The 24,109-nt window shown below is 45.5% G+C and overlaps 1 protein-coding gene across 1 annotated transcript in view; it reads left to right on the top strand.

Annotated features, from left to right (window-relative positions):
* Nucleotides 1–2,482, top strand: part of LOC133446254 (uncharacterized) — a gene marked incomplete at its 5' end in the record, with an annotated part of 57,876 nt that extends 55,394 nt beyond the window's left edge. Inside the window, one exon of the mRNA XM_061724254.1 lies at nt 1,145–2,482. Within this exon, the coding sequence (XP_061580238.1) occupies nt 1,145–1,181 (37 nt within the window). The remainder of the gene's footprint in view (nt 1–1,144) is intronic.
* Between the last annotated feature and the right edge of the window lie 21,627 nt (nt 2,483–24,109).

Consider the following 24,109-nt stretch of genomic DNA (forward strand, 5'->3'; position numbering starts at 1 on the left):
TGGTCCACATGTTGGCTGTAGACCAGTGTTGTGCTGGTGTTCACGTGTCCAGAAATAAAGGTGTATTCCAGCTGACTGCCTTCCAGGATGTACATACTAGGGGTGTAATGATACACTAATCTCACGATACGGTACGATACACGATATTGAGGTCACGATAACAATACGATATTATAGCAGTATTTTTTTAACAACCTTGAACGAGGAACATATGACTGAAAAAAAGTATTTTATTTGAAAGACACAAAATACAAAACAATACTGTACGTTTGCCCTATTGTTACAGTTTGTAATGCTTTATAAGTGTTTAAGTTTTAAAGAGAAAGCCAGGCCAACCATTTTCCACAAACTGAACTAAAAGTAAATGTCAGGTTTGCATTATGCATCTTCGGTTTCATACAAGTAAAAATATTTTGCCACAAACTGAATAGTTTCTCTCATGTATGATTTGACTTTTTTCTTTTCCAGAAATGTAACAACTTAAATTAAATAAATAAATAAAAGTAAATAAAAACATACAATTTTACATCATAAAAAAGATTGATTCATGCTCACCTTATAAGTGTAAGAGGATATTTATTTTTGTTAAGAAGGTTATTTTGGTAATTCAGGGTTCATTATTTTATAAATATATTATTTATATTCTGTAAATCAGGGACTATAATGACACTAGTGTGACACTAGTGTTTATCCTACTCACGACCCGAAAAAGGTTTAATTTAATAAGGTAAGGCTTAACTCTACACCAGCCTTATATAAGTAAAAGTTCAGAGCTCAAAACGGGACCGGAAAACGGGACTAGTTTCTTCTGAGCATAGTAAGATTTTGGTCCGCGGGTCGAGACGCGGTCGCGGCCGCGGCCGCGGTCGGATGCGCGTTACTAGTCAACACAATAGATTAATATTAATAACCCAATATCGCGATACACTTTGTCACCCTCACAACATGTATCGTGACGTTTTTTGTATCGCAAAATTTCGTGGCACGATATATTGTTACATCCCTAGTACAGACACACAGCTGCTCCACTGCAGCTCTGAACACTCTGAAGTCCTGGATGTGCTGCATCCCTGACTGATAGCTGAAGGAGGGATCTCTGCAAACACTCCTTTATCTGCTCTCTTCTTTCTTCTTCCCTCTACAGGTGGGATTGGTATGACTGGCCAGGAGGGTGTTTGTGATGAGAGGATGAGTCGTGTCCTGATGGTCCTCAGAGGTTGAAGCAGAACCAGTTTGTGTGGACAGACTCGGACTGGATCGTGATGATGATGAAGATGAAGATGAACATAGTTTCTGAATTCCAGCGTTCTACAAACTTCTCATATATTCATGTATTTCATGTCAAGTAAAAAAGCCTTTATTAGGGCCCGAGCACTTCCAGTGCGAAGGCCCTATTGTATCTGTAGGAATTTTTTCTTTAGGCCACGTCCGGTGATCATGTGAACTCTTATGAAGGTTTATGAACATTTGGTGAATATGTGTATTCGACTTTGAAGCCGGCTCAACCCCAGCCTGAAATCAGCTGCTTCCTAAAATGGCGGCCTTGTCAGAGACTACAAGAACCAGTGTGCCTTGTGGGGAGGCAATGCCTGAATGCACGTCCAATCACTGGCCAGGCCCTCATGACGTCACACAACACGCGGAGCGCAAATCTCCGTTCCTCCCAGCTCTCGCACTCTTTCCCTCAGCTCAGCGGACAGGATAGACCTCCTGCCGACTGGTTTAGCTGAGACCACGTCTCCCCATTTTTCCTGAGAGCTGGGAGGGGGGGAGTCGCTTCGGAACCTGGATTGTCCGGCGGAGCGTAAGATCCGTTACCACGGAGCGCCTTGCGCTCCCGATTTTCTCTCCCTCTAATTTCTCTCTCCGCTCTGAGTCTCTCTTGCAAAGGGGGACCTCATCCTCCGGTCAGTGTGCCCAGATCAGCCCGGGAAGCATCCCGCCATCTGAGTCCGTGACGCCCACGCGCTCATCAGCCAAGACGGGAGCCCGCACGTCCGACAAGTGGACCAGACTTGTCCACCGAGACGACGTGACAGGCTCCGTTGACCAAGGGGGGACCACCCGGCTGCTGCACACTGCACCCCCGTCCTTTTCATTTCAGAGGCGGAAGGAGAAGAGAGCCGGGAGACCGTTTTTTATTTTGTGGTGCCATTTTCCGCCAGTTATTCACAGTTTAAATGCCGTGCTGGTCATCCGGTCTGATTGCACGTGGCGTGACGAGGGCGCCACCATCTTTAAATACCACAGGGCCACATGCAACCACGTTGTTTTGAACAATAGATGATTGTTTGTATCACGTGTTTATTGTTTTGATTTCTTTTTCCATTCATGCAGTTAATGTTTCATTTTTATTGTTGTTTTTTTTCTTGGTAGTTGATGGTTTTATGTTTTAACGTAGTGTGGCATCAGAATTTATTCAATGGTGTCGCTTTTCCATCTGCTTGACACCTGGATGTGAATAAATGCTGATTGATTTTAATGAGAAGTTGTTTGTGTTTTATACAAATTCTGGTCACAATGGCTGTTTGACAGAGCTATAGACGAATCCGGCGACCGGTTTGTGTGCGCTGCCATCTTGCGGCGGCGCCATTGCTGCGGTGGCAGGTGTCAATCTGCCACCGCAGCGCTGTTATTGTAACCTGACGCTCTACAGCATCATTATAGCTGGATTGATGATGTTAGACAGTGGCCTTCCATAAATAATGAAGGTATCTTAAATTAATGCTGATGTTAATTTATAAATAATGATTTGTTTGAGCGATAAGCAGGAAAGAATAGAGGAATAGGGAGATAAGGGAGTGTATGATTAAACACTGTAATATAGCTCTCTCCACCTCCTCTCCTTACGAGGCACGTCTGCACAATTAAATATTACCTGTTTATGTTTTGTTTTGTTTTATTTTAGGTATCCAAGAATATTTTATTGATCGCCTGGCGTCCGATGACGAAAAAAAAACGCAATTACAGGTCTCTAATTGAAGGGCAGAACTATCTCAGCTCCCGATGATACAGAATACATACATACATAACCCCAATCTGCAGATAAAACTAGTTTGTTGAGGAAAAAATATCAACTCTATTTGTAGCTGCAGAAGAAAAAAATAATCTCACGAGGAAAAGAAAAATATTGCTCACGCCATCGGAGCCTCTTCAGCATAAAAAAAAAGAAAAGAGAAGTAAGAGTAATAAAAAAGATGTAGGCTACTGTATGTTGTTATATTATACTAATTTATTGAAACACATGGCGAGTCAAACATTTACCAAAGCAGCTGCCAAACACTAAACAAGGTAGTAAGACGTGGGTTGTGCAGAACTGCGGCAGTAAATCCTCATCGGAGCTCCATTCTTTAGGGATTTCATATGGATCCAAACCGTTAATAATCATTATTTTCTCCATATACCGCTCCCTGGCTTCCTTGTTTAAGGTATCCAGGTAAATTCCAGTTCCTTTCCAGCAGTTTAACATCTTTTTTTGCGTTCTGTCTGTTCACTTGGTGAAACAGAAAAGTAGTTTTGAAAGTCCCTCCCGTCTTCATTCACTATCAAAACAAATGCACGTGACGGGACAGGAGTTTTCCGATGATACAAATACATTAAGAGAGCCTGGCAGGGAGCGGAGTAATAGATCCATACGTATATATGTCTATGGGCTGGAGCGGAGGAGCGGAGCCGCCACCGCAGTAATGGCGGCCCGCTCGACTTCCGGGTTTCGCCGGATTCGTCTATAGGCCGAACTGTAATGCCTTCAACATTATTCACCAGTAATAACAGCCCTTACTGTTCTGGTGGATTAATCCCTAATCTCTGAGACTGATTTCTGCTGTTAAAAGCTATCATTTTTCCTGGAAAACCAGGTGGTGCCCCACGAGGATTAAATCATTTTGATAATTCAATTAGATAAATAGTCTACTTTATTAATTATTAATAATTGTTGAATAAAATGATTAATAACTCTTGATAACTGGAACAGTGCCCCCTACTTGTTGCACAACACCTCCCATCTGGAACATCTGGACCTGACCGGGAACTACCTGCTGGTTTCAGATATGAAGCAGCTGTCTGATCTGGTGGAGAGTCCAGACTACAAGCTGTGAACTCTCATGTCAGTGGAGGTTGGACTCGGTTCTGCTGCTTCCAGTAGTTTTCTACTAAAACCTTTTGATATCAAAACAAAGCAATGGACAAAACAAAACAAAAATCAGTGTTTCCAGTAAAGCCGCAGCTTCTCAGCAGCTGCTTTCCCCCAGTAAAGCCGTGAGAGGAGGATGATGACAGGCTGCAGGATTGGACAGAAAGACAGAGACAGCAGTCGGCCAATCAGATGGTCCACATGTTGGCTGTAGACCAGTGTTGTGCTGGTGTTCACATGTCCAGAAATAAAGGTGTATTCCAGTTGACGGCCTTCCAGGATGTACAGACACACAGCTGATCCACTGCAGCTCTGAACACTCTGAAGTCCTGGATGTGCTGCATCCCTGACTGACAGCTGATGGAGCGATCTCTGCAAACACTCCTTTATCTGCTCTCTTCTTTCTTATTCCCTCTACAGCTGATGGAGGGATCTCTGCAAACACTCCTTTATCTCCTCTCTTCTTTCTTCTTCCCTCTACAGGGGGGAATAGTATGACTGACCAGGAAGGTGTTTGTGATGAGAGGATGAGTCGTGTACTGATGGTCCTCAGAGGTTGAAGCAGAACCAGTTTGTGTGGACAGACTCGGACTGGATCGTGATGATGATGAAGATGAACATAGTTTCTGAATTCCAATGTTCTACAAACTTCTCATATATTCATGTATTTCATGTTAAGTAAAAAAGCCTTTATTAGGGCCCGCGCACTGAAGGTGCGAGGACCCTATTGTATTTGTGGTGTTTATTATTATTATTATTATTATTATTATTATTATTATTATTATTATTATTATTATTATTATTATTATTATTATTATTATATTCTTCTTAAGTTACACAGGAAGTCCAGCATTTTGAACAGAAAATGTCATTTTTCATGAATTCTGGTCATTTCTAGGCCTCGTATTTTAACGAACTCCTCCTAGAGATTTAATCGGATTGGCTCACAACTTGGTTTGTACAATCTAGACACATGGTGGATGCTAAATTGCAAAGCTTTTAAGTTTTTACCAGAGGGCGTGACCGTAGTGAGCCGGCGAAGTTTGAGGTCATTTTTAAGGTTCGCCATGAAACACCAATTGGCTGTAATTCAGCAATACATGATTTGATGTGGTCGAAAACGTATGTGCATGATTGTAGGCTGAGCCTGAAGACATCTATGGTGGAATATTCTGTATCGGTTGTAGCGCCATCTGTTGGCACCAGGAATTGTCATGTCTTCTAGTATGCATCTGTGGTCCAAGCGAGATGAGTGTATTGATCTCAAAGCTGGTCAGATAAAAGGTAAGACATTGATGATGACTGAAATCTGTACATTTAATCTGGCTTCCATTCTGAACAAGTGGATATGACAATCTTGGATGAACTCCATAGCGCCACGTTTTGGTCAGGTATATATTTTTCATCAAATTATTTGCTGTAATTCCTGTTTCGTTCATCCAATCACAATGAAATCCACACATATTATTGTCATAAGTGTCCTTATTGACTGCTTCACATATCGTGGTCATAACGAAATTGCCATTCTACGTCACTCTGGATTTCTGGTAAAATAATCATTAAAAATCACTGGTTTGGGGGTTGGATGACGTCACTGAGCTGAGAGGTTAGGCTGGCACTGAGCTCCCGCTCCCATCGACCGTAATTTGCATTTTGACCCACCTCAGACTGGTATTTTTTTTATATTTTTCTGGCCCTGTGTTGCTTCCTAATGATGTCAGCCAAGGAAAGTGGCTCGGTTCCGACCGAAAAAACGAGTAAAGGTCAAAGAAATCTGAGAAGCAAACACGACAGCGAGGTGCAAGATGGCGGCCCGGGTCCTGGTGGCTGCTCCTCACAGCTAATTCAGGAGGTTACCGAGAGCGTAGGCAAGGTTTTAGAGGAGAAGCTGGCCAAATTCACGAACACGCTAGAAGCTATCACAACTCGAGTGGAAGGCAACAGTAAAAGGCTGGACGAAGCCGAGGGCCGAGTGTCCACGCTGGAGGAGCTGCTGTCTATCACCGAAAACAAGCTCCGGGAGGTTGAGGCGAAGTTACAAACACTCACTGATAAAGCGGACGACATGGAGAACAGATCGAGGCGGGACAATATCAGAGTTGTGGGTTTAAAGGAAGGAGCTGAAGGTGAGCAACCTGTTGCTTTTTTTGAATGCTGGCTGCCGAAAATATTGAACCTGGACACTAAACGGGGCATAATTAAAATCGACCGGGCGCACAGAGGACTCGGACCGGCCCGCGGCGACCGGCTCAGACCCGTCCTCATCAAGCTGCACAACTCCGGGGATAAACAGCGGATCGTGACCGCACTGAGGGAGAGACGACAGCTGACGCATGAGGGGCAGAGGCTGTACATCCAGCAGGACTTCCCCGCTGCGGTGAAGGAAAAGCGGCGCGGCTTCAACAAGGTGCGTGAGCGTCTGATCGGACTGAACATCCGCTTCATCATGCGGTTCCCCGCTGTCCTCAGCTTCATGTACAACGGAGAAAAAGTGTCAGTGTCAGGATGCCACTCAGTGGTCTGAGTCGGAACTGCTGCTGTATGTGGCACTTAAAAATGGTGGCTACACTGAGCCCTCTTTTCTGTTTATCTTAGTTAAACTTTATTTCATCTTTTGTAATACAGCAGTGCACATCAATCCTGAAATGTTAAGTAATACTCTGTTAATATACCCACACTGCACTAATATTATAAGTTGGGGCTCTACCGGCTGTGATGTGGACTCACAAAATTAAAAGTTAAATTAAGTTGGGGTTAGGTTACTACTCTTAGGCTCTAAAGGGACGTGAACCTGTCTGGGTCATGGGAGCGGGGGCTCCTTGAAGAGATTGATGTCGTTTCTCTTCATCTGTGTTTCTTTCGCTCTCAGGGTCATGCAACCCTCTGTAACTGTTACACAAACCTGGTTATTATGGTTGTGTGTTTTGTTGTGTCTTAGGCCGGTTGAGGCCTGTTTTAGTGTTCGATGCCCGCCGTTCAGGGGCAGATTTTCTGTTTACAGTGCTCTGGAATGTAAAACTACCTCCTTACCACCATTGAACCCTGCTGAATATATATTTTTTTTTCTTATTTTTTCTTATTTTCATCCTCGCTAACATTAGGGAAGGTACAGCTATCATGTCAGCATTGCTTGCGACCCTCTCACTTTATCCAACCTGTTTATTACAGACGCACCCTATTCCCATATAACAACCATGAGTGATGTTAAGATTATCTCTTTAAATGTCAAGGGGCTCGGCCATGTTGTAAAAAGGCAGACGGTAATTTCTTTATTGAAGAGAGAGAATGCACATATCGCCCTCCTTCAGGAAACTCATTTGACAGATGCGGAACACATTAAATTAAGGAGGAACTGGGTAGGCCAGGTGTTCTATTCGTCCTTCAATTCAGATAGTAGGGGAGTAGCCATCCTTGTTCATAAGAAATTGCCATTTACTCTGGATGAGGTCATTAAGGATGATGAGGGACGATTTGTTATTATTACAGGTTTCCTATATGGGGAGCGTATCCTCATTGGCTCCGTCTACGGCCCTAACACGTTCGAGCCCTCTTTCTTTTCTAAGCTACTCGCAGCAACATCTTCACATCTAACTCCTTTCACCGTAGTTGGAGGGGACTTTAACTGTGTTCAGGATGCTATTGACCAATCTCCCGCTAAACCTGCTTTTATCTCAAAAAAGACTGCAAGGCTGAGGGAGTTGGGTGCGGAGTTGGGTCTCCTTGATGTTTGGAGGATTGTAAATCCAGGGGCGAAAGATTACACCTTTTACTCCCATCCCCACCAGTCCCTATCAAGAATTGACTATTTTCTAGTGTCTAGAGCGGTAGTAGACAGAGTCAAGGCATGCTCAATTGGAATTTGTACGTTGTCTGATCACAACCCAGTATCTATAATTACCCCCCCCCCCCCCCCCCCCACCTCGATCCCTCCTCACGTCACTGGAGGCTTAATTCCTCACTTTTAAGCAGTCCCCCATTTTTTGGATTTACTGGAGAAACAATGGGAGCTTTTTATGTCAACAAATAACACACCAGGTATAAACCCTTCCCTACTGTGGGAAACAGCTAAATTACTCGCACAGAGAGAATAAAGTGAGTAGCTCCAAGAAAGAAAAAAGGGAAAAGGAGAAAAAAAAGGGGAAAGAAAAAAAAGGGGGGAGGTAAAACACAAAAAAGATAAAACACACATCAATTTGTCAGCTATCACCCCATTAGACAGTCCCATCCCATCCCAAACCCCAAACCCACATAATGCGTTGAATAGCAAATTCAGCACAACACCCTCTGAACTTATCATATACATCCCAACAAAACAACTTCCTATTTATACTCCCTACAGTTTTAACAGTTCACCCTATAACAAAAGGATGATAAAAATTGGACAACTAACCTTAAATGCACCACAAACAACTACTGTCTGAGCAATGACTTTCAATCACAGGTTAATTCAATTCAATTCAATTCAATTTTATTTATATAGCGTCTAATACAACAAAAGTTGTCTCTAGACGCTTTCCAGAGATCCATACCCAGAACATTGTTTATTACATAAACAATGGCAGGTAAAAACTCCCCTAGTGGGAGAAAAACCTTAAGCCAAACAGTGACAAGAAAAACTCCCCTTTAGGAGGAAGAAACCTTGAGCAGGACCAGGCTCGTAAGGGGGGACCCTCCTGCCGAGGGCCAGACTGGTGGGTCAGGGACGGCAACAGCACAGCAGGCAGGTGGAAGCAGCAACGGGATGACCGGGGGTGGGGACAGCAGGCAGGTGGAAGCAGCAGCGGGATGACCAGGGGTGGGGACCGCAGGCCAGCATGCAGCTCCCGAAGCTCCGGCCCAATCAGCAAGCCCCAGGTTGGGGTGCAGGGTCGGGGAAAGGTTGAGAAGGGGCAGGGCCAGGGAGAGGAGTCTTGAGGGACGAACCTTCTCCCCCGCCCAAAAGGGGCCGTTACCCTGCTCCCCTCACTCCCACACTGCAGGATCCGGTGTTTTGCATTCAGAGACGCTCTTCGCCACCGGCAGAGGATGCTGCACCAAGAAAAAAGAGAAGAGAAGGGTGGGGGGGGGGGGGGGGGGCAGCACAAGAAACTACATGAGAGACTCTAACACACTAGAGTTTACACTACTTAGAGATTTACCAACACCAGCTAGAGGTTTACTAAACACTAACTATAGGCTTTACTAAACAGAAAGGTTTTAAGTTTAGTATTAAAGGTGGAGGTGGTGTCAGCCTCCTTAACCTAACTTCTCTAACACAATATTGCCTACTGCCCCTTAAACTTAAATAGCCTCAACAAACTAGGCTGTACACGATGAGTATAAAATAAAAGCACTTCAGGCTGTTCATGAGTTCAATTTTGTCCTAGCTCGTGATTTTCAAAATAAAACATGAAAATAAACTAAAAATTGATTCAGCCAGCAACATCAACAGACGGGAAGAAAAAAAGAAAAAAAAACGTAGATCAGTCCAAGGCCAAAAGGAGACAAACCAAGTAATTGTCCAGTCATTTACTCACACACATCAGATTGCTCACATCAGCAGGTCTAACCCCACGGGCCCCAATGAGTATTCACGGCGGGGCGGGCGCGCTCTCCTCCAGACCATGAATGAACTTTGTAGCTTCCGTCACGGACGTTAACCACCTCTTCTTGCCGCTCGGGAGCGTGATGCGCAGCTTCGCTGCAAAGAGGGAGGCCGGAGACCCCTTTTATAAAGTTCAGCCATAACGTCCTTGTAAACAGCCCGCTGCTTCATGACATCCGCGCTGTAGTCCTCGTAGAATCTGAGTTTATGACCGTGGTATTCCAGCTCACCTCGTTTGCGCGCCTCTCTCATTACCAAGTCCTTAATCTGGAATCGATGGAAGCGGATGATAACGGAACGCGGTCCCCAGGGCCAGGTTTGGGAGCGAGGCTGCAGTGAGCTCTGTCCAGCTCCGGGGGTAAAGGGAGGACTTGATCGCCGAGGACATCCACGAGGAGCTGGGAGAAAAAGGCGGTGGGGCGCGCGCCCTCAGCTGACTCCGGTAAGCCCACAATGCGAATGTTCTGTCTTCTGCTGCGTCCCTCTAGGTCCGAGAGTTTAATTCTCAGCTCCTTGTTGTCTACCTTCAACACGGAGCATGTAGCCTCGAGCTGCTGCAAACGTGTGCTGATATCCTCCACGTTAGACTCCAGGGGCCTCATCTATAAAGCTTGCTTGCGCAGAAAAAGCGGCTGAAAGATGCGGAAGCCACCTTCTACGCAAATCCTCGGATCTAAAAAGAAAAAACTAACCGAAAAATCTGCTTATCTTTACGGCAACTCGGACCCTCCCGTAAGAATTTACTTAAGACACGGGGAACTGGCGACGCAGGGATTGAGGTGGTGAAATGAAGCCAGATTCATGTCATACTCTTAATAATGTCATCACATATCACAACATATATCAGACTTAAAATAATAAAATAATAAAATAATAAAATAAAATAAAATAGCGCTGATCGTGTTCCTCTGTGTGAAGCTCAGTCAGTCAGGACTCTGCTGCTGCTGGAGCTGCAGCCTCCTCTTCACCCGCTTTAGGACAGAACAAATGAGGGGCTGCGTTTAGGGAGCCCCACGGAGCCCCTAAAGGGACTCAGATTTTTTTTCATATGAGTTTTGCGCGCGCGTGAAACCTTTTTAAGTGCAGGTGTATGGTGCTTAAATTAGGGTCCCGCGTTAAAACGACGCAGAGCCTACGGCGTAGGGTACGCGGCGACGCGGACCTACGCCGTAGGCTCTGCGTTGGTGACGCAGAACCATAAACCCGCCCTGAGCAGCTCTGAGGGGAGGGGGGAGGAGGGGGAGCGGGGGGGTGAAGCGGGGCTGCGGGGCCGTTCTCGTATCGCTTTCATACAGTGTCTTGATAATTTGCAATTTAAGGCTGAGCCTACCGTTAGTTTTTAAACTGTAAAAAGTAAGGGGAAAAAAAACATGATTTTGAAAAGACGGGGGGACGTGTGTCCCCCTGTTGCACCGGGGAACTCACAGCGTTTAGCGCAGCAACGGCGTGCTGCCACTCACTCGCTTTATTTTATTGTATACTATTTATATACTTATTCTAACTTTTACTGTGACCACCAAATAATGTGGTTTTCCTGTCCTCCACATCATCTACAACATCTCTGTCTCCGTGAAAGTCAGTGTCACGGTGGCTGCTACTTCTAATTCATTCTGACGCACAAACAGGCTGCAGGAAGCCACTGCGCATGCTCAGTAGGCTCATCCATATGCATTTATGGGCGTGTACAGGGCGGGGATTCAGCTACGCAGCCTTCCAGCTGGACTGTGATTCATAAAGGAACGTTGCGTGCAAATCTGCGTGCACATGGTTTTATTGATCCGGATTTTTTTTTGCGCCCGGCATTTTCGGCTTTTGAGCGTACGTGCACTTTTAGTATGACTCCTACGCAGTCCATTTTAAATGAGGCCCCTGATCAGTTATGCGCTGACCATGACCTGAAACTTCAACTTGAATCTTGTCCAGCTTGGAGTCCAAACTGGCAAACGATGACCTGAAGTCGGCAGCCAAAGACGCCCTGTGCGCCTCGAGCAGCTCCGAAATGCCGGCTATGCTGCTACTGCTAGTCGCAGAACACTCCGCCGACGAGTATTTTTTTTGTTGTCTCCCCGATTTTGACATTTTCCCTGCAGTAGTAGTAGTGCCGATAGTGGTTGCAGTTAGTCAGTCGAAGTTAAAACGAATAGATACGGGTTTGAAATGTTGGATAAAAAGTTTTTAGCAGGAGCTTGAAATGTGCGCTCCTACTCCATGCGCTGCACCGGAAGTCACTGGGCCATGTCTTTATTTTTACCGTTTCTAACCTCCTTCTCTATGAGGGGCGGGGGAGGCTATGATAATGAGGCTCTGTGCTGATTGGCTGCCTGAATGACGTGTAGCAGGGGAGGGCACAAAGCCTTGCTCCGGGCAGAAGAGCCGGCTGCGTACACTATTAAAGCATGTCCCATGCGATGCGAGCAAGCGTCAGCGACAAAGTCAATTCCATTGCCAATTTTTTTATTGGACTGTCTGTTTTTGTATTGGACTGTCCTAACTGGCAGCGAATTTAACGGTTTCAGTGTGGAGCTCAACGTTATAGTCGGACGCTCGAATGCAGTTATGACATGGTGCAAACAACTCCCTGGGAACTTAAAGCTTGAATTACGGTTCTGGGTCAATGACGTATAAGGCCTTTGAGTGGCTTATTTTTAAAATACTTAAAATAAAGATATATTTGGCCATTTTCCAGACATTTGGAATGTAGTGTGCACATACATGTATATGAAAACTTCAAACAAAGGTATTTTAGTGTTTTTAAACCTACATTAATAGAGCAACGACCTTAAAAAAGTAATTTGGGGCGACGGTAATTTATCTCAAAATTAATAGATTTCCTTTACAAAATTTATATTTTGATAAGTATCAGTAATTAAATTAACTGTTCAAGAAAGATATACTCATGTGTCCTTTCATTTTTTTGAAAACCATTTTTAAATACATTTTATCTATAATGGAAGTGTCTCCCTCATAAAGCCATTACATATATTCTTTTTTCTCAAAAATTCTAAAAATTACTAAAAAATTCTAAAATTACTTCTAAAATGATTTATATTTGAACCAAAACTGATAGACATTAAATTTTGAATTTGGTACAAAATTGCCATGCGTTAGTTACCCCACATGACGGGTGGTCGCCCCAAATGATGAGAAACAGCAGACAGTTAAGATTTGAGACAAATTTAAAGAAATGTTATTAAAAAATCAGCATAACTATGTCATTGCATGTTCCTATGTTTTTCACAATAGGTCCCCTTTAAAGAGGGATAATAACCTTCCTTTATAGTTAGAAGGAGAACCATGAACATTTTCAATATGTTTTGCAAGACGTGGACCCACATTTATAAAGAAATCATTTAATTCATTAGCAATTTGTGTACAGTATGCTCTGTTATCTTATGCACCATCCTGAAATGTAGACTGGGCTGGAATAGATGATTTTTTTTTCTTGTTGAGTAATTCTTTTAATATTTTCCATGGATTATTTTTTTTTGTCTTTGTCTAAATTCTGGATGAGTTCTAGTACAGAGGTGCCTACTACTAATGTACTGATCTACGCTGGCGCGGCGGAGCTGCTCAGCACAGCAGCCATCTCCTCCACCGAGTCACATGACTCCGCCAGTGTTTTCTTTTTATTTACATGTTTCCGTTTCCTTCCAAGTTTTCCTTTTGTTGTTGTCGTGTTTTCAGCTTCGTCAGGTTTTTAAAGTTTCTCTCCGCGTCACTGATGAAGAGAGAAAGTGAAGAGATCTGTGGAGATACAGTAGCAGCGTTTGTTCATGAAACACGAAACACAAATGAACTTGACTTGGTCAGTGAATGTTCCTGAGAGTTTGTTCCAGTAAATATTGTAAATGTTTTCTGGATATTAAGATGATTTTTAACACTTCAAAGAAAGTCAAAATTCTTCAGTAAAACTTGGATCTTTTCTCTTGTTCAGTTTACTGTGGTTAATAAGTGTTTGTCTGTGATTAGTCTCAGTACCAGGAGCAGCACCGACCATCACAAGGCACTTTTTACTCTGTTGTTCACCATCAGCACAAATCTGACTTTTATTTCATAAGAGAGATCATTTCACACTCTCTCTCTTTTATTTATTGTAATACTGACATAGATTACACTCTCATTTTACCACAAACTGCACAAAACACTTGAATATGCGTCAGATATGAAGAAAGAACCCAAATAGTTTAAGCCAACATAGATGAACTGGATTGAATTTAAACACATCAACACAAATGTTCAACACTTGTTGATCAATATTTGAAATGGAGTCTGATCTCTGATTGTAGCATTTAAAATGTGAGGATTTCCATGTTTTTCAGGGTTGTTGCTGATGGAGGAATTGGGGGGGGGGCTGTTAATTTGATTGTCAATGAGGATGATGGATGCGTACCAGATGGTGGAGGAGCCGTTTACTGAGTTCTGGGGGGGTTATGACCTTTGAATGACCTAAAACAGGTGTGTTTTCATGTGTTTTTAATGACCCTGGGGGGAAGCGATGTACCCAGCAGGGTATGAGGGAGTGGTGTGAGGTCGGGGGGAGGATGGAAACCGTTTGAATCTGTCCCCCCCGAAGAGCCTGTCAGCGTTGTCTGGTTCCCTCTGCAGAGCAGAAGGGTACCAGCCGTGAAGAGAATCTATAATTCAACCTACTTTTTACATCACAACAATTTATTTTTTCACTTTGTTGTATTTTTGATCCTGATTCTCCATTTGCAATTTTATATTTCTATTTTTAACATGACCCTTTTCTTATTTTTAATACCTTTGTCTCTTTATTGCGTGAGTGCTGCTGACTCCCCAAATTTCCTCCAGGATCAATAAAGTACCTGCCTGTCTCGGGTTCGAGTCACAGACCAAATCCATTTTATTTGGGTTGGAGTTTCTGAGGTTAGAAATCCTGTAAATGCTAATATTTAATGTGAGCATTTCTTTCCAGAGAACTCAGAACTGAATGTATGTTTGCAACCTGTAATGGTAAAGAGAAAGTGATGTTTTAAATTATCTGAGAAATGTATAAAGTCTGAAAGAAAGTAAGTTGAGGACTGTCTAAGTGCTTGTTGAAAAATAAAAAGTAAGTTTAAAAACACACAATAATCTGCAATGGAGTGTTGAATGTTTTAAATAACTTGGAGTAAAAATGAGTAAATATTAAAAGTCTCCATCTAGTGGGTCAGAAAATAAGTTGGACGAATAATTACAAATTTAAATAAATGTCTCCCTATAGTGGATACATAAATTACTACTTAAATATTTGTCTTGTCTCCCTCTAGTGCAGATATAAAATAACTGCGTTTAAAAATCGAATGTCTGGAAATTGTCATGGTTTTTTATTAATCCCAAAGTGGGGAAATGTTCTTGGTACGGCACAAAAGTAATAACATAGACCAAATTGAATTTAAGAATATATGAAAAATTTAAACAAGTATAAAGGAACAACATACATATAAAATAAAAAAACAAAATAAATTAAAGCTGCAAGCAGTGTTGATCAGGCCATCGCACTCCAATCACATTGTTAAGATAAGATAAGATAAGATAAGATAAGATAAACTCACTTTGTTCAGCAGCAGTACACTTAACACACAGGTCAGGGGTAAAAAAGTAAAAAGTAAAAAAATATATATAATTACGAAATATAGACAGTATATACTGTTATAAATTCCCATATGAGTAAGCTGTTAATTTGTTAAATATAAGCTGCTAATCTGATAAAGATAATTAATATTTATGTTTGATGTAAACAGGTTAATATTTTCATTCAGGTACGTTCAGTTCAGTCTGTTTGAGTCAGGCAATTATCGGGCAGCTAAGTTTAGGTTTGGGGTCCTCAGAACCTCGTGTGTGTGTGCTAGAGTGAAATGTGTGTAACTCCCGACCGGCTGCAGAAAACTTTATATAAAGGAAAGTCAAACGGCAAAACCGTGTCTTTATTCCCTAACCGGAGTACGTCCACAGGTGAAGAGTCCCAGCACATCAGTTTCATCTTATAGTTCTCCAATATATACATTGCAATGGAAATAAAAGTAGTGTGAAAGAAAAAAAAACAGTGTAAAAAAAGAGGTAGAATGTGTGTGAGGTAGACAGACAGATATTGCACATATGGTTATTGCACATCTTGTTATTGTTATTGCACGTATTATTGTCCATTAACTACTGTGATCAGCCTGGTTGTGGAATCTGATGGCAGCGGGGAGGAAGGACCTGATGGAGCTCTCCATGGTTCTGATGGAGCCGATGAAGCTCTCCAGGGTCCTGACGGAGCTCTCCAGGGTCCTGACGGAGCTCTCCAGGGTTCTGACGGAGCTCTCCATGGTTCTGACAATCTCATGAAAGGGGGGGGGGGACATTGTCCATGATGGATGACAGCTTAGTCACAATCCTAATAGTACTACTACTACAGTACAGGACAGAGCCAGTACTACTACTACAGTACAGTACAGAGCTAGTACTACTACTACAGCCTAGGACAGAGCTAGTACTACTACTACAGCCTAGGACAGAGCTAGTGTTCTGGCTATTTTGTTCTATATAGCCACAGCCCCAGCCTTAGAAAAGTGGTTTTTAACCCTAACTCTAACACCTTGGTTGTAGATCCAGATCCAGTCACCATGCAGCCAGTCATTGTGTGACAATAAACTCAAAATATCCTACAAAACTTCATAAGCCAGCACAAAGTGTATGTTCTAGTTTATGTAAAAGAAAGAAAATGTATGAGAATGCTATGGTGAGATTCTACGGTGAGTTGTGGTTAAAAAACTGCGTTTGCTTCCCAACTAAGACTCGGACTCCATTGTTCCCACAAACTTTTTCCACTTCCCTTTGTTAGCGGGCACCACACCCACAATTACCATGGGTGTGGCCAAGCTGTCACTCAGTGGCCAGACTGCCAATCAGTGGCCAAACTGCCAAAACAAATCAATGGACTAAAACCAAAAATATGGGAAGTGGTGAAATCATAAATATTCCTTTAATAAAAACATAAATGCTGTTGTGGCTCCTACAGGTACTACAACTGGTACTACTGGTAATAACTGGTACTATAGCTGGAGAGCTCCATCAGAACCATGGAGAGTTCCATCAGCACCATGGAGAGATCCATCAGAACCATGGAGAGCTCCATCAGCACCATGGAGAGATCCATCAGAACCATGGAGAGCTCCATCAGAACCATGGAGAGATCCATCAGCACCATGGAGAGATCCATCAGCACCATGGAGAGATCCATCAGGACCATGGAGATATCCATCAGCACCATGGGGAGATCCATCAGCACCATGGGGAGATCCATCAGCACCATGGAGAGCTCCATCAGCACCATGGAGATATCCATCAGAACCATGGAGAGCTCCATCAGAACCATGGAGAGATCCATCAGGATCTTCCTCCCCGCTGCCGACTGAACAACCAGGCTGATCACCGTAGCAACGGACAATAATAATAACAACAATAACATGAAATAACAACATGTGAAATATCTGTCTGTCTACCTCACACATCCTACCTACTACAACTGGTACTACTGGTACTATAACTAGTACTATGACAGGTACTATAACTGGTACTACAACTGGTACTATTGGTACTATAACTGGTACTACAACTGGTACTACTGGTACCATAACTGGTACAACTGGTACTACTGGTACTACAACTGGTATTACTGGTACCAAACTAGTACTATGACTGGTATTACAACTGGTACCATAACTTCTATTATAAATGGTACTACTAGTACTATAACTGGTACTACAACTGGTACTACAACTAGTACTAATTTTACTACAACTGGTACTACTGGTACTATAACTGGAGAGATCCATCAGAACCATGGAGAGATCCATCAGAACCATGGAGAGATCCATCAGAACCATGGAGAGCTCCATCAGCACCCAGGAGAGCTCCATCAGCACCATGGAGAGCTCCATCAGGTCCTTCCTCCCCGCACGAGGACTGTGTCCTCAGTATATGAGCCGCTGCTTAACCCACTTCGCCACCGAGCAGCCGTTGAGTTCCATATTTAAGCTCTGATCAGCCCAAGAACGGGACGCTTCGGTGATTCGGTCATTACAGTCCTAAGATATAATCCATGGTGGCATGTTGGTTTATAAAGACCCGCGCTGGACAGGGACCAGGAGTGGGTGGATGACCTGAACCGGTTCTTCAACCGGTTTGAACAACCAGACACCCCTCCCACCACCCACCCAGCCCTGCTGCAACTTCCCCCGACTGGAGCCTCTTCTGCTCCAAGGACTCTCACCTCAACCCCCCTCCCTGCTACTCCCCCTCCACAACCCCCCAGCCCACTCTCAACTCCACCGAACCTACCAACCCCCCTCCCTGCAACCCCGCCCAGCCCACTCACCACCCCCCTGCCCAGCCCACCCACCACCCCCCCGCCCAGCCCACCCACCACCCCCCCGCCCAGCCCACTCACCACCCCCCGCCCAGCCCACTCACCACCCCCCCACCCAGCGTGGTGCTCTCCACAGCCCAGGTGGAGAGAGGACTGGCCAGGCTCAAGGCGAGGAAAGCAACGGGTCCGGATGGCATCACCTCCAGGCTGCTCAGATCCTGCTCCAGGCAACTGTGCAGGATCGTGGAGCACATCTTCAACATGAGCCTGAGGCTGCACAAGGTACCACAGCTGTGGAAGACGTCCTGCGTGGTACCGGTGCCCAAGTCGTCTCGACCCAGCGACTTCAGCCACTACCGGCCGGTGGCCCTAACATCCCACCTGGCGAAGACTCTGGAGAGGCTGGTCCTCCACCACCTGCGCCCCCTGGTGAGCTCCACCGCCGACCCCCTGCAGTTCGCCTACCGGCCGAGCATCGGAGTTGAGGACGCCGTCATCTTCCTGATGCAGAGGTCCCTGGCCCACCTGGAGCGGGCTGGAAGCACTGTGAGGATCATGTTTTATGATTTCTCCAGTGCCTTCAACACCATCCAGCCAGAACTGCTGGGGGACAAACTACACCATGCTGGAGTCTGCCAGCGGCTGACATCATGGGTCCTGGACTTAATAATAATAATAATAATACATTTTATTTGTATAGCACTTTTCATGTGTAATCTCAAAGTGCATTACATAAACAAGGGAAAGTCAGGGCACATAAAAGACGAGAAGTAAAAAAAGTATAAAAATAGTAAAAAAAACATCTAAGAAAGACCAGGGAAAGCCTTCCTGAACAGGAAAGTTTTAAGCCCCTTTTTGAAGGTGTCCACAGACTGGGGTTGACGGAGGTGTTCAGGGAGGGAGTTCCAGATGTGGGGGGCAGCGGAGCAGAAAGCTCGGTCTCCCATGGAGCGGAGTCGTGTGCGGGGCTGATAGAGGAGGTTGGTCTTTTGTGAGCGGAGGTTCCGGGTGGATGAGTGAGGGGTCAGGAGGTCTTTGAGGTATTGAGGGGCAGTGCTGTAGATGCAGAGGTGGGTGATGAGGGCGATCTTGAATTGGATTCTTGCGGTTATGGGAAGCCAGTGGAGTTTCTGGAGAATAGGGGTGATATGGTCGTATTTGCAGGTTCTCATCAGAGTTCGGGCGGCACAGTTCTGAATGAGTTGGAGTTTCCGAAGGTGTTTGTTGGGGATACCGATGAGCAGGCTGTTGCAGTAGTCAAGCCTGGAGGAGATCAGAGCGTGGACGAGTTTTTCTGCATCAGGGAAAGTGAGGAAGGGGCGGAGTTTGGATAGGTTCTTTATGTGGAAGAAGCAGGTTTTGTACAGATGTTTGATGTGGTTTATGAAGGTGAGTTGTGGGTCCAGCTTCACACCGAGGTTTGTAACAGAGGTGGAGAGGGGGATGTCTTGACCGGAGAAGGAGATGGTGGTTATGGGTGATGACTGGACCTGGTGAGGGGTGCCAATTTGTATGGCTTCGGTTTTGGAACTGTTGAGTTGGAGGAAGTTGTGACTCATCCACGCCCTAATCTCCTCCAGGCAGTTAGAGAGGGCTTGAGTAGGTGAAGATGAGGGGACTAGGGTGGAACGAAGGTTGGGGTCAGTCCGGAGGTACAGCTGAGTGTCATCGGCATAGCAGTGAAACGAGACTCCGTGCTGGCTGATGACACGACCCAGGGGCAGCATGTACAAGATAAAAAGGAGAGGTCCTAGGACAGATCCTTGGGGGACACCACACGTAACAGGGGCTGTTTGGGACTTGGAAGATCCCAAGCTGACATACTCTGTCCTGTTACCAAGGTAGGAGGTGAACCAGTCCAGTGTGGAGTGATGGAGACCAACGTCGGTGTGCAGACGGTTTAGGAGGATGTGGTGGTCAACAGTATCGAAGGCTGCTGAAAGGTCGAGGAGGATGAGCAGGGAGGGGGATCCAGAGTCGGCGGAGATGAGAAGGTCATTGGTTACCCTCAATAATGCTGTTTCTGTACTGTGGGCAGTACGGAAACCAGATTGGAAAGTTTCAAATAGTGAATGGTGTTGAAGGTGTTCCTGTAATTGTGTGGCAACAGCTTTTTCAAGAACCTTGGACAGAAATGGAAGATGGGAAATGGGCCGGTAGTTGGAAAGACATTCTGGGTCGAGGCTGGGTTTTTTCAGAAGGGGCTTGATAATGGCAGTCTTGAGTGACGGCGGGACATGACCGGAGTTTAACGAGTGGTTTATTATTTGTGTGATGAGAGGGCTTATAACAGACAGGTTGGATTTGATGAGTGCTGTAGGAATGGGATCCAAAGTGGAAGTGGAGGGTTTCATTGTTTTGATGAGACTCTCAACTTCGGGCTGTGTGACAGGAACAAAGGTGCTGAAGGGTGCAGGTAGAGGGCAGGCAGGTGGCAGAAATGGTGCTGAGGAGCCTGCGAGCTGGGACCGGATGGAGTTGATCTTGTCCTTGAAAAATGAAAGAAATCTGTTGCAGTGTTCGGCTGTGGACTCTGTCTGGGTTTGGTTTTTGGAGTTTAGGAGAAGATTTATGGTGGAAAAAAGTTGTTTTGAATTTCCTGGACTGCTGTTGATGATGTTTGAATAATAGGTGGACCGGGCTTCTTTAAGGGCTGCTGCGTAGGCCTTCTGATGGTCTTTGTAGGCCAGCTTGTGTACCACCAGGCCGGATGATTTGACTCGCCTTTCAATGGCCCGGCCAGCAGCTTTCATCCTGCGCAGTTCATTGGTGAACCAGGGGGCAGTGCGGGAGAAAGACACAGTCCTTGTTTTGAGAGGGGCATGTACATCCAGGAGGTTGCGAAGAGAATGGTTGTAGTGTTCAACCGATTCCATAACTGAGGGAAAGTTAAGTGAGGCCAGCATTTGGAGGTCAGAATGCAAAATGGCAGGGTTGATGTTTTTTAAATTGCGAAAATGAATATCGCGTTTAGGCTGAGGGAGGTGGGATGAGCAGGAAATGTCCATTGAAATAATGCTGTGATCCGAGACACCCAGGTCATATACTGCCAGATTATTGATGGAGGGGGAGTCTGAGATGACCAGGTCTAAGGTGCGCCCCCTGGTGTGAGTGGGTGCATCAACATGCTGTGTGAGGTTGAGACAGTCCAACACATGAAGGAAATCAGCTGCCAGGGGGGAGGAGGGGTTATCAACATGAATGTTCATATCACCCAGTATAATGTTATTGGAGGATAGAGAGCAGAAGGAGGTGAGAAGGTCATGAATCTCCGTGATGAAGGATGGGTGTGGTTTGGGCGGCCGGTAAATTAATACAGCATTGATCTTGGATGGAGGTTTTGATTTGAAGGCCAGATATTCAAATGAGGACACTTCAGGTAGAGACAGAGGGGACAGCTTGAGAGTATTGCGGTAGATAACCGCCAGGCCACCACCTCGGCCAGTGCAGCGAGCTCTCTGCAGGTAACTATATCCAGGGGGGCAGGCTTCATTTAATGAGGAAAAGACCTCAGGTTGGTGCCAGGTCTCCGTGAGGCACATCAGGTCAATATCTTTGTCAAGGATGTGATCGTGGACCAGGCTTGATTTATTTGATAGAGACTGGGCATTAAAAAGTTCAGTCTTGATGTGGATTTGACCAGTGGATCTCTGGATGGGACAGAGCAGGCTGGGATCCACACCTCTCCGCCCACCACACACAGTATGGCTCAGTCTCGCGATGTTCCCGGCAATATTCCTTACCGCGGTGTCGGCGCTCTGATGACGTGTCAGTGACGCGACCGGAAGAGCGGAGGACCAGGTGAGCGAGATGGATCCAGCATCGGGAGGCTGGAAGCAGGCATACTTTCTCCGAGATGCTCCTGCCTTAAGCTGCGCCAGGGTAGCAGGTCCATTTACCGGGGTAATCAGCGGCGCTGGCTCCGGAAAGACAGGGCGGATCCAGCGGCTGCAGACGAACCGGGCAGGAGGAGAAGATCCGCAGCGGAACTCAGCCGAGGAGGAGGACGCTCTCAGGTGAGCTTTGAGTCGGACTGTCACACCGGCACGTCTCCCCCGCCTTCTCGAGCGCTTTCTCCGGGGGAGAGGGCATGACAGCCAGCGTCGGTGGTCGGAGCAGGGCCCGCTGGAACGGGGGCCCCGACCGCGATCCCTCCGGGGAGAGACAGCAGGCAGTCGGCGCAGGTGATCGGGGATGTCCGCCAGCAACGGTGTTTGCTGATAGAAGAGTGGATGATCAGGTAACAGCAGGGAATCTGACCAAGCCCTGAGGTCGAGGAGGGTTTGGCGATCATATGCCAGCAGAGCAGAAACAAATCGGAAGGCAAAAAGCAGCAGGAGCAGGAAAAAAGACATGACAGCGCAGGAGCGAGGCGGACTTCCTCACTAACAGACCACAGTTTGTGAGGACAGGAGGCCGTGTGTCTGACACGGTGGTCTGCAGCACTGGAGCTCCACAGGGGACCGTCCTGGCCCCCCTCCTCTCCACCGTGTACACAGCTGACTTCACCCACCACACACCAACCTGCCACCTCCAGAAGTTCTCGGATGACTCCGCCATCGTCGGTCTCATCAACAACGGAGACGAGACGGAGTACCGAGAACTGAACAACAGATTCGTGGACTGGTGCCAGCGGAACCGCCTCCAGATTAACTCTGGAAAAACGAAGGAGCTGGTGGCGGACTTCCGCCGGCGCAAAGTCCCCCCCTCGCCGGTGAACATCCAGGGAACGGACATAGAGATTGTGGACTCTTATAAGTACCTGGGTGTTCACCTAAACAATAAACTGGATTGGACTGTTAACACTCAGGCCTTATACAAAAAGGGCCAAAGCCGACTCCACCTGCTGCGCAGACTGAGGTCCTTCGGAGTGAGGGACGGCCTCCTGAGGACCTTCTATGACTCTGTGTTGGCGCCATTTTTTATGGGGTGGTCTGCTGGAGCAGCAGCATCACTGCAGCAGAGAGGAAGAGACTGGACAAGGTGGTGAAGAAAGCCGGCTCTGTCCTGGGCTGCAGTCTGGACCAGGTGGAGGTGGTGGGGGAGAGGAGGATGGTGGCTAAGCTGTCCTCCATCATGGACAATGTCTCCCACCCCCTTCATGAGACTGTCAGAGCCCTGGAGAGCTCCATCAGTGACCGGCTTCGTCACCCACGATGCACCACCGAGAGGCATTGCAGGTCCTTCCTCCCCGCTGCTATCAGACTATATAACCATGCCTGCTCTCAGTAGCCCACAGACAATATGACAATAATATGTGCAATAACATAAGATGTGCAATATCTGCCAATCTACCTCACACTCCACCTGCTTTTTTTCTGCACTGTTTATCTGTATATACTGTTCATATCCTGCTTATACATATTTTATACATATTTTATACGTATCTTTTGTATTTTTTATATATTTTTTATTTCTGACTTTTCAGTCCTTTTACCCCTCCCCTATATGTGTGTGCTGCAACAAATAAGTTTCCCCACTGAGGGAGAAAATAAAGGATATTCTATTCTATTCTATTCTATTCTAAAAATGTTTTTACCCAGAAGAAAAAACAACGACCCATAACTATGTTCTTTTATCGTAAAAACACCCCCGCACCGCGGCTTTAGAAGAAAAAGGCGCTACAGAGCGAGTCAGGATGCAGCGGCATCAGAAGAGCAGGGAAATACGCGCCAGTCACAATCTGTCCTAATGTACTTCCTACAGTATTTCCCTGAATGAATGAATGAATGAATGAATGAATGAATGAATGAATGAATGAATGACTTTATTTATTTTGGTCGTTTTTTCAATATTGTTTACATGTGTCCTACATTAAACAAAACATATACAGTATAACAGTAACAGCAACAACATAATATTTAAATATCTAAATCTAGTGTTTTGGCTCCCTGTTGCTGTGGGCTATGAGCGGTATCCTCCTGCTCACAGATGCCCCCTGGTGGTTGTTTGGCTACACTGATGACCGCCCCTCCTCCCCCCTCGATCAAGAGACATGATTCACATGTGAGATCACGTGAGAATCATGCGTGAGTGGCGT

Source organism: Cololabis saira, chromosome 6, assembly GCF_033807715.1.
Source record: "Cololabis saira isolate AMF1-May2022 chromosome 6, fColSai1.1, whole genome shotgun sequence".
NCBI classification, from domain to species: domain Eukaryota; kingdom Metazoa; phylum Chordata; class Actinopteri; order Beloniformes; family Belonidae; genus Cololabis; species Cololabis saira.